Genomic DNA, 15000 nt, shown 5'->3' on the forward strand with positions numbered 1-15000 from the left:
ACACACACACACACACACACACACACAGATGTACTGTAGGGAGAGCGAGCGAGTGTCTTTCTGACTCCAGCCATTCCAAACAAAATATTTCCCTAAATTCAAATACAAACCTCCTGAATTTGACCAGATTACCAACACGAACAAAATAGCAAGCCTGTTGGAGGAGCACCCAGCACACACACACACACACACACACCCCACTGACCTAAAAATATGGACAGAGCTATCCCATTGATTTTGGTCTCCCGTTTGGAGTTGATTCGTTGGCCGTCGCCATCTTGATTTTTCGTCAGCAGAGTGGGAGGGAATAGGTTGAGTCCTTACAGCTCACGTGAGATGGGGGTTTCCCAGAGCCGCAGCTCCGCTTGCTATTGGTCTGTGATCGGCAAGCTGCGCACTGGACAGGCGATCTGTCAATCACCCCCTTTTCTATTCCAAACCGGCGAGTTATATAACAAATGACCCCCCTACAGTTGTTATGAAAAGGTGAAATTAGCTATATAGACCAAAACCATGTTTTGCCCCTCACTGGAAAGATGTTTCATCATGTTACAAAGTCGGGCATTTTAACATGGGGGGAATGCCTACTGCCCCGGACCCCCAAGTGGCCATTCGAGGAACTACAGCTTTGCAATTAACTTCCGTGTCATCAGAGGAAAGCCCCTCCCCCCACACACACACATTATTAAATATAGTTCAAATACAAGATTTGTTTTACTATGTTTTATTATTTGTATGTTAAAAACTGTACTTTACTTACTGTTTTGTATTGTATTGTGCTGTACCTATTTTAGCAGTAGGCTACTACCCTGTACAATGTGCTTTGGCAATATTGTACATCAACATGGTCATGCCAATAAAGCCTCTTTGAATTGAATTGAGAGAATGAGAAAGTCAGCGGGCAAGAGGAGAGGAGGGAGAAGCAGGAGACTTTACGCCTCTCACTTAGAAGAAACCCAAAAGTAGAGAGAGAGAGAGAGACGGAGAGAGAGGGGGAGAGAGACAGAGAAGAGAGAGAGACAGAGAGAGAGAGAGAGAGAGAGAGGGAGGATATACAGAATGTCCCTGTGTGGCTTTGATTGTGGGCCCTATGGTGCAGTGTTTGATCATGGCAAGGAATGCGTAGGTGTGAAAGGATATGAGGAAAGACTCTAAGTAGGACATCCCCCCTCCATCATCACCATTGCAGTTCTAGCAAAGACAATAACCAGACGGTCTTAATATCCCACTCGTCATGCCCCACGCACGCACCCACATACACACACACAGCCACATACACACACACACGCACCCGCACACACACACACGCACCCGCACACACGTACGCACTCAGATAATGAAAAAAATGTATTGAATTCCCCAAACCATCATTAATCTGAACTCCAGTTCCATTAGGGAAGATTCAGCATAATTAGTTTTGTGTGTTTTCAGCGTGTGAGTGTGTATGTAGAGAAGGTGTGTGTAGGTGTGTGTGTGTGTGTGTGTGATGAGCAGCTGATATTAGATTGTGTCGTGGAGAGCCAGGCTTCCCTGGTGATTTGCCATGCTGAACATGTGTTTGCTTTTATTGCATTCCAGAAAGAGACAAAGAGAAAACACAATCAGGCGAAATCTAATATTCCTGCCTGTATGTGGGACCGTATGCTGTGTGCGTGTGTGTGTGTGTGTGTGTGTGTGTGTGTGTGTGTGTGTGTGTGTGTGTGTGTGTGGTGTGGTGTGTGTGTGTTAGATCTTATATGGAGCTCTGTTCTACTACAGTATATGATAATTACACTCTTGCTCTGGGACTGGGAGGCAATCCCGCTATGAGTGTGAGCATGTGTGTGAGAGTGTGAGTGCGTGCGTGTGTGTGTGTGTGTGTGTGTGTGTGTGTGTGTGTGTGTGTGTGTGTGTGTGTGTGTGTGTGTGTGAGAGAGAGAGAGAGAGTGCGTGCGTGTGCTCCTGTGTGGGCAATGGACCTCTCCTGAATGTCGCCTGTGGGGGCTAATTCTAGCCCGACTGTTGAAGAAGGTTGCCCTCAAGATGAACATAAACATAATGAGAGAGAGAGAGAGAGAGAGAGAGAGAGAGAGAGAGAGAGAGAGTGTGTGTGTGTGTGTGTGTGTGTGTGTGTGTGTGTGTGTGTGTGTGTGTGTGTGTGTGTGTGTGTGTGTGTGTGTGTGTGGATAGTGGATATGTGTCTGTGGGTGTGGTTTTGTAAGAGGTACAGTAGCGCTGCACACTTGGGCGAGCTCTGTGACTCAGCCTGTGCTCTGACTGCACGATTTCACGTTCATGAGTTCTAGGCTGCACAATGGAGGGTGACTTACATTCGTTTTCTCCAAATAATGTAATGTAGGTTACTACTTTTAATTTGCACGCTAACATTAGAATGACTTGGTTAGGATCAGCCACCAGGAAGGGAGTGGTTGAGGTTAGGGTTTGGGTTGGTTAGTGTTATCCTAAAATGTCAATCTACCTTATTCCTAGCTGCCATGATGCCTTACGTGAAATATTGGCGCTTCTTCCGGTGTAATCCTCCCAGCCCCCTCCCACCGTTACGCCAAACCTGGCCAAACATCTCGCTGATAAATATCCCGACTTGTTCAAAGAGCAACAGGTTATAGATAGATATAGATGTGATAGATAACATTATTACATTCCCTCAAATAAGTCGTCAAACGAGTGTTATTTCTTTGTGACGAGCACATTTTATTCAGTGTCGGAGTTTGACGAGGAAATGCGCTCAGTACGAGCGCCACAGACCCTCTGCCAATAAGTAACGTTAACAACCAGCTGCTATATTGTGGAAGGTCAGTCACGTTCTCGAGCGGACCTTTGCACCCATAATATTTTGACAGCGGGGCATTCAAACATAAGGAGGATATATGGTGGATTGTATGATTTAGTTGTACATATTTTCCAGTATAACGTTAGCATGGTCAATTTGAGAATGTTGCAACAGTCATAAATCTGCAGGGAAATCTAGTCGTGGTGTGGGTGCAGCCTGCCAGCAGTAGGCAACAGTGTATCTTCGTAAATCGACATCACAAAAAAATAATAAATAAAACAATTGATTAGGTGTAAGGTCTCCTGAAGGTTTTACGTGACAGTTTTGCTAGCGTATCCAAAAAGTGACGAGACGACCCAATGCGAGCAGAGGAGAACGCGCATCGGGCACACACAACACTCTGTGTGACGCAGGACGTAAGCAGAGACGGAGAGACACTCCACTTCAGGCTCCGCCAATAGCAAGAAATGGTACTCTTCCGGTCTCCTAAATGGGCGGGATTATCAGCTTGTCTGTCAATGTCAATGGTATGAAACTTAATTGGCTGAAAAGTCTCATAAGGGGGCAGTGGCGAATCAGATACAGGAAGTGAGTGGAAGTTGAGGTGTCTCTATATTGAAAAGTCTCTGAGGTCTCGACTACACTAGTTTAACAAGACACCACACTGACCGGCAGATCGTTTCTCGGCGGGTCAGGCTTTTATCTACATCCGACTGTTAGCTGAAAGTTCAGCCAAGATGCTGGATCAAGTGAGCCCTTCCTAATGAGAGTGTTCACTCTCCGCTTTTCATGTTCTGCTCACATTTAATGAGGAGCGCCATTATGCATATTCAAACCTCCATATGTTAAGAAGACACAGGCGTGTCTTTCTTCTGAGAGTACACGACTGGTAGTGTCACGGACACAAGCACTCAGCTCTGCTGTTGTTGTGTTGGGTATCAGGGGTGAACTACACTTCCGTAGGCTATATGTAGTATGCATATGAGGCTCTTAGAGGCACATGACAAGAAGTACGGTCACAAGGGGGGGGCGCGCGCGCACGCACACACACACACACACACACACACACACACACACACACACACACACACACACGAGTTAAGGCAGCTCATACATATTGAGCAGGCACCTCTGGAAGCATGAATTAAAGTCTCTCAATGATGATGTAATGCTGCGCTGGCTCACATCTCATTACCCACACTCCCCTGTATCCTACTTGTTTGGCTCATTACCCACACTCCCTTGTATCCTACTTGTTTGTCTCATTACCAACACTCCCCTGTATCCTACTTGTTTGTCTCATTACCCACACTCCCCTGTATCCTACTTGTTTGTCTCATTACCCACACTCCCCTGTATCCTACTTGTTTGTCTCATTACCCACACTCCCTTGTATCCTACTTGTTTGTCTCATTACCCACACTCCCCTGTATCCTACTTGTTTGGCTCATTACCCACACTCCCCTGTATCCTACTTGTTTGTCTCATTACCCACACTCCCTTGTATCCTACTTGTTTGTCTCATTACCAACACTCCCCTGTATCCTACTTGTTTGTCTCATTACCCACACTCCCCTGTATCCTACTTGTTTGTCTCATTACCCACACTCCCCTGTATCCTACTTGTTTGGCTCATTACCCACACTCCCCTGTATCCTACTTGTTTGTCTCATTACCCACACTCCCCTGTATCCTACTTGTTTGTCTCATTACCCACACTCCCCTGTATCCTACTTGTTTGTCTCATTACCCACACTCCCCTGTATCCTACTTGTTTGTCTCATTACCCACACTCCCCTGTATCCTACTTGTTTGTCTCATTACCACACTCCCCTGTATCCTACTTGTTTGTCTCATTACACACACTCCCCTGTATCCTACTTGTTTGTCTCATTACCCACACTCCCCTGTATCCTACTTGTTTGTCTCATTACCCACACTCCCCTGTATCCTACTTGTTTGTCTCATTACCCACACTCCCCTGTATCCTACTTGTTTGTCTCATTACCCACACTCCCCTGTATCCCACTTGTTTGCCTCATTACCCACACTCCCCTGTATCCTACTTGTTTGTCTCATTACCCACACTCCCCTGTATCCTACTTGTTTGGCTCATTACCCACACTCCCCTGTATCCTACTTGTTTGTCTCATTACCCACACTCCCCTGTATCCTACTTGTTTGTCTCATTACCCACACTCCCCTGTATCCTACTTGTTTGTCTCATTACCCACACTCCCCTGTATCCTACTTGTTTGTCTCATTACCCACACTCCCCTGTATCCTACTTATTTGGCTCATTACCCACACTCCCCTGTATCCTACTTGTTTGAGAGAGGAGTTTGAAAGCTGCTCTGTTAGTCAGGAGTGCTTCACACTTAACAAGTCAAGAGAGGAGAAGACAGATTGGGAGGAGAGGGGTGAGGCAGAGAGACGTCCTACATTCTGTCAGATGAATCATCCGTTTAAATGAAGATCCCACTCCATAAGCAAACAGTACGGGGGGGGGGGGGGGGGGGGTGATGAGCACAGGAGCAGAGCCGTGCCTCAGCAACCAATGGGAGAGGGGAATTACTCACTAACCCCCCCCCCCCCAACACACACACACACACACACACACACCAGCCAGGTCTCCTGTGAGAGAGCACCCTTACACACGGAATGATCGCACGGTTACTGTTAGTGATGGCTTTCAAACGGCAGCTGATCACATCGTCACGGTTACTGATGCTATTGCCAAGGTAACTGATCACTGCTGCTGCTGGAGAAGAGTGGGAGGAGGACCGAGCAGTAAATCCTCTGTGATCCCAAAGCATTCTGCAAAGCTGTGTGTGTGTGGGTGTGCGTGTGCGTGCGTGTGTGTGTGTGTGTGTGTGCGTGCGCGTGTGTGTGTATTCATGTGCGTGTGTGTTGGAATGTGTTTTTGTGTCTCCTCTGATTTGATTGGCTAAGGATAAACAAAGTAAACTGCACATGGGGGAGGCTAAATGAGTATTCGCGATAAGAAGTCGATTTCCAAATAACTCCTGAAGGGCCCGCAGCCGCAGTGTGTTCTGCTTGAATGGTTAAGGTCAGAGCACAGTTAGCCAAGCAAGTAAGGCACTGTCTGTGTGTGTGTGTGTGTGTGTGTGTGTGTGTGTGTGTGTGTGTGTGTCTGTGTGTGTGTCTGTGTGTGTGTGTGTGTGCGTGTACCTTGTGTGTATCTGAATCAATAGAGGCAGCGCGGCGAACGAGAGGCTACACATGTGACTAAATGGCTCTCTTTGAAAGCCCCATCGATCAGCAGAGTGTGTCAACTGATCTCAATGCAAGCTGCTTCCTGATCCTCACCTCAACATGCCAGAGCAATGTCACACAGGCTAAGACAGACATAACACACACGCACGCACACAGTGATGGGCAAGCTACTTGGAAAATGTAGTAAGCTAGGCTATCAGTTACTCTCGATTAAATATAGCTAAACTACATTGAAGCTATCCCCAGAGAAATGTAGCAAGCTAAGCTACGAGCAAGATGGCAAAAGCAGCTTGCTACATCAAAGCTACTTTTTGTCTCACATTGAATCAACTTCATGTCAAAGAACAACTTTCCACCAAACAGGCAAAAAAAAAAAAATCTCATTTTGATTGTTTATTATATTATAAAACACACGGAAACTCTCACTGGCACAATATTCAAAAACAGACAATAAAACCTGAACGTCTTCTTCATCACTGCCAGTGGCTCCCTCTGGCTCTGCCATCTTTCAAAGTTCGTTGCTGATGTGACTTCGCCAGCACATGACATATTTTGCCCTACCCTTAACCAATCGTCAGTCTTCATTGCCTAAACCCAACCCAATCAGAGGCAGAGTAGTGCCGGGTCTTGCTGAGCAAGGCTGAGACAACAACACTTGTTGTCTGTCATAATGGAACTGGAAGTGCTTTATTGGCTACAGGCACACTTGACATATGCAATGTCTCCTCCTGTTTAATCCAAACCACAGCAGAAATCTCCACTGTGTGCTTTGCTCATGGATTTTCCCTGGCGAGTAGCTTGTAGCTTTTGCGGGAAGCTACAAGCTACTTGGGTCTATAAATAGCTTAGCTACTGAAAAAGCTACTTGGTTCAAAAGTAGTGAAGCTACCACCAAGCTACTGAGAAATGTAGTTAAGCTATGTAGCTTTGCTACTTGTAGCAAGCTACTGCCCAACACACACACACGCACACACTACAGACACACACGCACGCACACACGCACGCACGCACGCACGCACACACACACACACACACACACCAGACACACACGACACACACACACACACACACACACACACACACACACTACAGACAAAAGGTGGGCGTATTGAAAGATGCCACATGACTGCTGATCTTGTTGACAAGCTACCTTTCACCCACACACACACACACACACACACACACACGCACACACACACACGCACACACACACACACGCACACACACCCCGTTCATGTGAGACAGGGATGGGGAACTGGCGGCCTGCCTCCTCAGTGCGGCCCTCGAGTCATTTCCCCTAATATATATACAGTACATATATACTATATACACTCCCGATTTTCGAGTATCCCCATTTTTAACCCTTTCTACCGTTGTGCTCCCGAATTTCTCCCACTAATCTCACAATTTCCTAGTGAATCAAATCAAATGGCTGTGGACTCTTTAGACAGTTTCACAGGCTGCTGTCCTACGAAAGGCATCCATTGCTACCAACCTAGCATGTCACGCTAGCTTGTCGGGAAGGTGGCTAAATAACGCTCCAAAGTTAGGCTACATTTTGGTGAGGGAAAAACTGGGATGGCCATTTTCAAAGGGGTCCCTTGACCTCTCTCACCTTAAGATATTTGAATGAAAATGGGTTCTATGGGTACCCCTTTACAGATACTAAGTGCATTTGAATATGAAAAATATAAATTATGTGATAATAAACTTTGATTACCAGTATATATTTTGTTCTTCATGAAATTAGCAGCTATAATTGGGTAATTGAGTGATGAGGTTACAGTATGCTACTGGTGGAAGTGCACGGTCACAATCTGGTCGTGAGAATTTGTGTGTGTGGCCCTCTCTACCATCAAAGGTGCCCATCCCTGATATGAGAAATAGTGAACTCTAAACCCCCGGACAAACCCACCCCGCACCAGGCCTCTCAGGCAAGGATGAGAGGAAAGACGAACACTACATGTACCACAATGGGGGGGGGGGGGGCTTTCATCACTGGGACGAGTATTTGCACAGGCGCACTCACCTCTTAATAAAGGAGGGGTTGTTCTGTTCAAGTAAAGACCGGTCTAAACTGTGCTGGTGCTAGTGTGTGAGTTTGCTGTGTGTGTTTAGCCACTAATTGGGCTGTGTGTGTGTGTGGATGTGTTTGTGAGCGTGTGTGTGTGGCACACAGAGGACCAATGAGGGCGGTGTAGGCAGAATAATGTCTCCGCTGAGGGAAAGAAGTTCAAGGACAGTTTGCTCAATCCCTCTATCATGCCTTCTCACTCCCTGCCTGTGTCGGCCCCTCGCTCCCCTCTGTCCTCCTACTTCTGCTGTTTCTCTTCCTGGGGGATATTAGTGATGGACTCTGCTCCATTAGGAGACTCCGCCCTGCCCTCCACACGCACGCACACACACACAGGCGCGCATGCACACACACACACACACACACACACACGCAGACACACACGCACACGCACACACACACGTGTACAAATTAGCGGCTACACCAGCGACTAAGAGCAATTAGAGTTGGGAAAATTCTTCTCAGCTCTAAGGGATTCTCTAAGAGTGTGTGTGTGTGTGTGTGTGTGTGTGTGTGTGTGTGTGTCTGTGTGTGTGTGTGTGTGTGTGTGTGTGTCTGTGTGTGTGTGTGTGTGTGTGTGTCTGTGTGTCTGTGTGTGTGTGTGTGTGTGTGTGTGTGTGTGTGTGTGTGTGTGTGTGTGTGTCGGAATCGGTGTTTATCCCCGTTTGTGTGCTGGTGTGTGTCCGTTCCAATTAGTTGTGTGTCTCCCTGTCGAGGGGCCATGCGGGCAGCTTTACCTGGCTGGAGGATATTGATGAAGAGCAGGTTGGAGGTACGGTTGGCCACTCTGCTCCAGCTGTCGTCGTAGTTCCTCCTCCACAGGACGGCGGAGCACTGGTAGTAGCCCGCCTCGCGGCGCCCCGCCCGCGTCATCGACAGCCGGAAGTTGGTGTTGGCGTGGGAGCGATCCACGGTGGTGCGGGTGCCCAGTCCGAGCAGCTGCTCGCCCCACTGCAGCGTGCCCTCGCGCGTGAACGTCACCAGGTCTTTGAACTCGCCCTGGCCCTCGCCCTGGCCCTCGGCCCCCGGCGCGCCCGACGGCTTGAAGCGCCAGGTGACGGAGGTGGGCACGCGGGGGTTGTGCCGGGGCTTGACCAGACACAGCAGGTCAAAGGAGTCTCCGAACGTCAGGCTGGGCGTCCGCGACGAGGCCGACACCATGAAGGAGGACTCTGAGCAGTGGAGAGAGGAGGAGAGAGGTGGTTAGGAGGGCACAGAGGACATTGTTAACCCATTGATACCTGATGCAGCATTTGTGTGTATATCCCTCATTTGTGTGCGTATCCCTTTAAGACCGCGAACCGCGTTAATGCGGTTAATGCGGTCTTAAAGGGATACACACACCAATGCTCTATCAGGTATCAATGGGTTAAGAGAAATGAGCATTAGTCAAGCAGTCTTTTGCAGTGAGGGAAGCCCGGTGCTGGAATTGACACTGGGCCCCTTACTCACACAGCAAGACGGTTGAGATCGATTCCTCCTGACTCCCAGGGGTAACCAGAGACAGCTACTTAGCTGGTGTGTGTGTGTGTGTGTGTGTGTGTGTGTGTGTGTGTGTGTGTGTGTGTGTGTGTGTACATTATGCATGCCTGTAAATGTGAGTGTGTGTGCTTGACTGTGAGAGGGAGCATCAAAACTAATGGTGATGCAGGAGACAATATACCCGAGGGAGAGCTTTCCTCTGAGCGCCCAATGCTGAGATCTACGCCCCACTCCTCGCCAAGTCCAAACTATCCTCATTAAGATCAGCCTACTCCGTATATGACTGCCAAGATACACCTACACTGGAGAGCCAGGAAGAAGTGAGATAAATAAAACCCCTTGATATAATCTATTCCTCCATAGCCTTTTGATAACCCGGCATTGCTGCGCACAGTTCAGGGCAGTGAGAGTGTGAGGACGACAGCCAGCCGCAGATTTAAAATCAAGAAGGGAGCGGCAGGCTTTGAGAGACGCTTATGAAGTCTGATTTTTGGCACATTAGATAATTCATTTCCTTGAGGCTTTGCAGATTTCTCCATTATGCTCTTGTCAACAGTCCAGTCTTCTGTCCCTCTGTCCCTCTGTCGCTCTCTGACAGCCGGTGTCCCTGGTGTCCTTCAGGGTGTGTAATCGATTGCTTTATATCCAGAGCTGGCTACTGCTGGGCCAGCCTCCCACGGCCATAACTCTCTATCAGACAATAACTCTCGCCTCTCGCTCCATCTCTCTCCTCCCTCTGCCCCCCCCCTCCATCCATCTCTCTCCACCCTCTGCCCCCCCTCCATCCATCTCTCTCCTCCCTCTGCCCCCCCTCCATCCATCTCTCTTCTCCCTCTGCCCCCCCTCCATCCATCTCTCTCCTCCCTCTGCCCCCCCCCCTCCATCCATCTCTCTCCTCCCTCTGCCCCCCCTCCATCCATCTCTCCTCCCTCTGCCCCCCCTCCATCCATCTCTCTCCTCCCTCTGCCCCCCCTCCATCCATCTCTCTCCTCCCTCTGCCCCCCCCTCCATCCATCTCTCTCCTCCCTCTGCCCCCCTCCATCCATCTCTCTTCTCTCTCTGCCCCCCCTCCATCCATCTCTCTCCTCCCTCTGCCCCCCTCCATCCATCTCTCCTCCCTCTGCCCCCCCTCCATCCATCTCTCTTCTCTCTCTGCCCCCCCTCCATCCATCTCTCTCCTCCCTCTGCCCCCCCTCCATCCATCTCTCTTCTCTCTCTGCCCCCCCTCCATCCATCTCTCTCCACCCTCTGCCCCCCCTCCATCCATCTCTCTCCACCCTCTGCCCCCCCTCCATCCATCTCTCTTCTCTCTCTGCCCCCCCTCCATCCATCTCTCTCCACCCTCTGCCCCCCCTCCATCCATCTCTCTCCACCCTCTGCCCCCCCTCCATCCATCTCTCTTCTCTCTCTGCCCCCCCTCCATCCATCTCTCTCCTCCCTCTGCCCCCCCTCCATCCATCTCTCTTCTCTCTCTGCCCCCCCTCCATCCATCTCTCTCCACCCTCTGCCCCCCCTCCATCCATCTCTCTCCTCTCTCTGCCCCCCCTCCATCCATCTCTCTCCTCCCTCTGCCCCCCCTCCATCCATCTCTCTCCTCCCTCTGCCCCCCCCTCCATCCATCTCTCTTCTCTCTCTGCCCCCCCTCCATCCATCTCTCTTCTCTCTCTGCCCCCCCCTCCATCCATCTCTCTTCTCTCTCTGCCCCCCCTCCATCCATCTCTCTCCTCCCTCTGCCCCCCCTCCATCCATCTCTCTCCTCCCTCTGCCCCCCCTCCATCCATCTCTCTTCTCCCTCTGCCCCCCCCTCCATCCATCTCTCTTCTCTCTCCCTGACTGGCTGCCAGCCGCTGTGACAGAAAAGAGGATTTCATGCAGATCCATTTTCCCATACAACTCTGTCTTTGTGTCTGTGTGAATAAACAGTTTTGAGTGTGTGTATGTGTCTACTGTATGTGTGTGTGTGTGTGTGTGTGTGTGTGTGTGTGTGTGTGTGTGTGTGTGTGTGTGTGTGTGTGTGTGTGTGTGTGTGTGTATGTGCGCACTTGCGCATGTTTTATATTTAACCTTTATTTAAGCAGGAAAGTCACATTGAGATTAAAAATCTCTGTTTTCAAGAGAGACCTGGCCAAGACAGCCAGCAGCACAAGAAAGAAATACAAAGTTTCAAACAAACAACAAATTACACACATCTCACTAACAAGCAAGTAGAATTGTTCAGTTATGTAATTCAGCAGGGCGAAGTAAAACATGTGCAGACTATTGAGTCTGCCTCTAAGTCCTTCATATGACATTTAAATTTAAATACATCAAGTGAAACACGCTCCTGAAGTTTCAGCTCATTTTGCAAAATGTTCCAAGCAGAAGGTGCAGAATATCTAAAGGCTCTTTCCCCCAATTCTGTATGAGCAGTGTGTGTGTGTGTGTGTGTGTGTGTGTGTGTGTGTGTGTGTGTGTGTGTGTGCCAGCCCAGGCTTCTCAATCACACAGACCTGTCCCCCCCAGACACCCCGGGGGCTCCTTGAGCCAATCAGCGAGCAAGGACCAAAGCCGCTCTAACGAGCACCTTTGCCTTCACCGTCACCGTGGCAACAACACACAAACAAGACTCCCAGAGGGCATCCCTCTCCCATCCCCTCCAGGCGCGCTCAGCGAGAACGGGAGGCACACCATGAAGCTGCAAGCTCCGAATTGTAGGAAAGAAGTGAGCAGAAGCACAAATAAATAAATAAATAAACAAAATAAATAAATAAACAAACAAATAAATAAACAAAATAAATAAATAAAGCAAATCCTCTCTATCTGCATGCCACATGTTAACTCCAATAAACAGTGTTGTTGGAAGCTGAAGCGAGGAAGCCAAGGTCCGAAAGCTAAAGCTGAATTTATAGTGGGATGTGAAAGCTGTAACCGTGCCTCATGGTGGGTAGTGCCAAGGCAGCGTGCCCGCTGGCCACGTCTTCCTGCAGCTCCCCAAAAATGTGACAGAGCATCAACAGCGCAAGTAGCCTATAGAGATAACAGGAGAGAGTGAAAGCTATGAGCAGCATACAGCATACAGTATGCACTACATTCTCTCAATGCGCTAACTTTGAAGTCCTAGTGAAATCACACCATTTATTTGGCTGGGGACTCCCCGGGGACTGCCTTGTCAAGCTGACGTTTGAGTACTGTATGACTGTCTAGCTGCCGCGGACAACGTCCCAACCCAGGCCCTACTGTAAGGGTGTTTTCTCACTGGGAACGATTGCTTTCGTTCCATTCCGCGCCCGGGGCACGATTGTTCCCCCCCTCCCCTCTCCCCCGCTGGTCAGCTTTCACATTACAACATTTCTTCCCGGGCTCGGGGAACGGAACAGAGTGCACTTGCGTCATCAACTATGCCTAGAGTGTATCCTCGCCCGTGTGTTGTCTACGTGGTTCGGGACGGGTTGGCGTTCACATTCGCAAGTGTTCCGTTCCCAGGCACGCCAAAGTGTTCACCAGACCACTTTTTCAAGTGGATCCTGGCTAGGGCTGTCACTTTGTATTCGAAATTCGAATTTAACTTCGAATGTGGGGGGAGGAGGGGCATGTTAGAATGTAATTTGCCGTGTTCGAATTATTATTTATAAAAAAAAAAAAAAAAAAAAAAAATCGCCAAAATTAACCAACTGCTGCTTGCTGGTAATGTTAATCCCATGTCAGAAAAAGCCTCCAGATTTGTCGCGTTAGTCTCTTCTGAGAAAGATCGTCTCCAGGGTCTGAAAAGTTGTCTCGAGTTGGATGCAGCCAAGTTTGTGAGCTCAGTGTTGTGACTGTGAGCGTCCAAGCTAACACAGCAGCGGAGAGGAGCTGACAGACTGGACCATGAGGACAGCTGAGGATTTTTTTTTTATATTCTTTTAATATTTTATATTATATTATATATATTTATACGATGTAACCGGCAGGCGCGGACTGCATAATCGGGCACGTCGGGCCCATGCCCGGTGGCCTGGCACTGCAAAAAAATAATAATAATAATAATTTTAACCAAAAAACTTTGAATATATTTGAACATTTTGCGGGCAATTCGAAGTTCGTTTGAACTTTATTTAGGGAAAAAGTGACAGCCCTAATCCTGGCACGGTTCCCCGTTGCGCGCCCGGGCACGGAACGGAACGGAACGGAACGCAATGTTCACGCTCATCAAACGTTACAAAACTGGGGTCACTTTGGGGACAAGTGTGCTCGGGAGCGGTACCCGGGGTAGCCTGGGTAAACCCATCCCCCACGTGACCTGCTCTCAGACCTGCTCTCAGTCACTAGTGACTGGGAACTGAGAGAGCAGGTCACGTGGGGGCTGGGTTTACCTAGGCTAGTACCGGGGCGCCAGTGAGAAAGCACCCTAAGTGAAAAAGCCACAACAGTGCACACAGAGAAAGGCCTTTGATCCACATGTGTGCTGGAGACTGGAGGAGGAAGAGATGTCAAGGAGTGGAATGCAGGCGGGTCCAGCCGCCTCGGACTTCTCTCTCATTTGCATAATGTGTCCCTTGTTGCTCAAACTAATGTTTGTGTTGTTGTGTAACGTAACAAATGGCCACTTAAAAAGTGACATCTCTTCTCTGCAGCACCGCTGTGCCCTGCTGCAGGGAGCTAATCCACCGCCTGCGTGCATGAGAGAGTGTGTGTGTGCACTGCATCCAGCACTTGAACAGGGCAGTCGCTTTATTTTCTCGCTCTCCCTTATCTCCCTTCTTTGCCCCTGCCTGCAAAACTCCCAGAGCAAACTTGCATTCGTCTACTCGAAATGACAAATATGGATTTATTGGATTTACTAAGCTGGTATCTCAACGCAAATCAACTAAACTTTTTGGGGTCCGGGGAACCCCCCACCCTCTGCCCAGCTTGCTTTCGCCGCGGGACACGGGAAGACAACAGCGATTGACCCTAGGCTGTGACGTCATGAAAATTGAGATGGGCGGTCAGTGAATTTGAACTGTGAATTTGAACTGTGAAAAATGGATTATATCTGGATATATCAGAGAAATTCCACTTGATCTGCAATAAGGAGAATATGAACTAATGTTGGTGAACCAGAGACTTGACACCTGCTGTTGACTTTCTGGTCTGTGTGACCCTGGTCTGTGTGACGGAAAGGAATTCCAGGCAACCAAAACATTTCATCCTAATCTGGACTCTCTACTGCCAAGGACGCAGCTCTCCTGATATTTTCGTCTGCAACTGAGCTCTCCCCCTCCCCCAAACCCCCGGCCTTGTTCAGCCCTTGCATCATCCACCCCACCCCCCCCCTCTCCCTCTTCCTCCGATATACATCCATCTGGCGCTGATCACAGCGAGCCACTTGCGTTGTTTGAGGAGCTAATGCAACGGTGGCGCTGCGCACGTGGCGACCCGGCTGAGGGCAGCAGATGGTCCTTTGGAATCTGTACATAATGCAACAAATGTTTATGTA

The 15000-nt window shown here is 49.1% G+C and overlaps 1 protein-coding gene across 1 annotated transcript in view; it reads right to left on the reverse strand.

The window, feature by feature from the left end:
* The window catches only part of igsf3 (immunoglobulin superfamily, member 3), a gene marked incomplete at its 5' end in the record, with an annotated part of 128687 nt that overhangs the window by 15662 nt on the left and 98025 nt on the right, over positions 1-15000 (reverse strand). The window contains one exon of the mRNA XM_083639447.1: positions 8819-9253. Coding sequence (XP_083495573.1) covers positions 8819-9253 — 435 coding nt within the window. The remainder of the gene's footprint in view (positions 1-8818; positions 9254-15000) is intronic.

Source organism: Poromitra crassiceps (assembly GCF_964638095.1).
Source record: "Poromitra crassiceps genome assembly, chromosome: 6".
Taxonomy (NCBI): Eukaryota; Metazoa; Chordata; class Actinopteri; order Beryciformes; family Melamphaidae; genus Poromitra; species Poromitra crassiceps.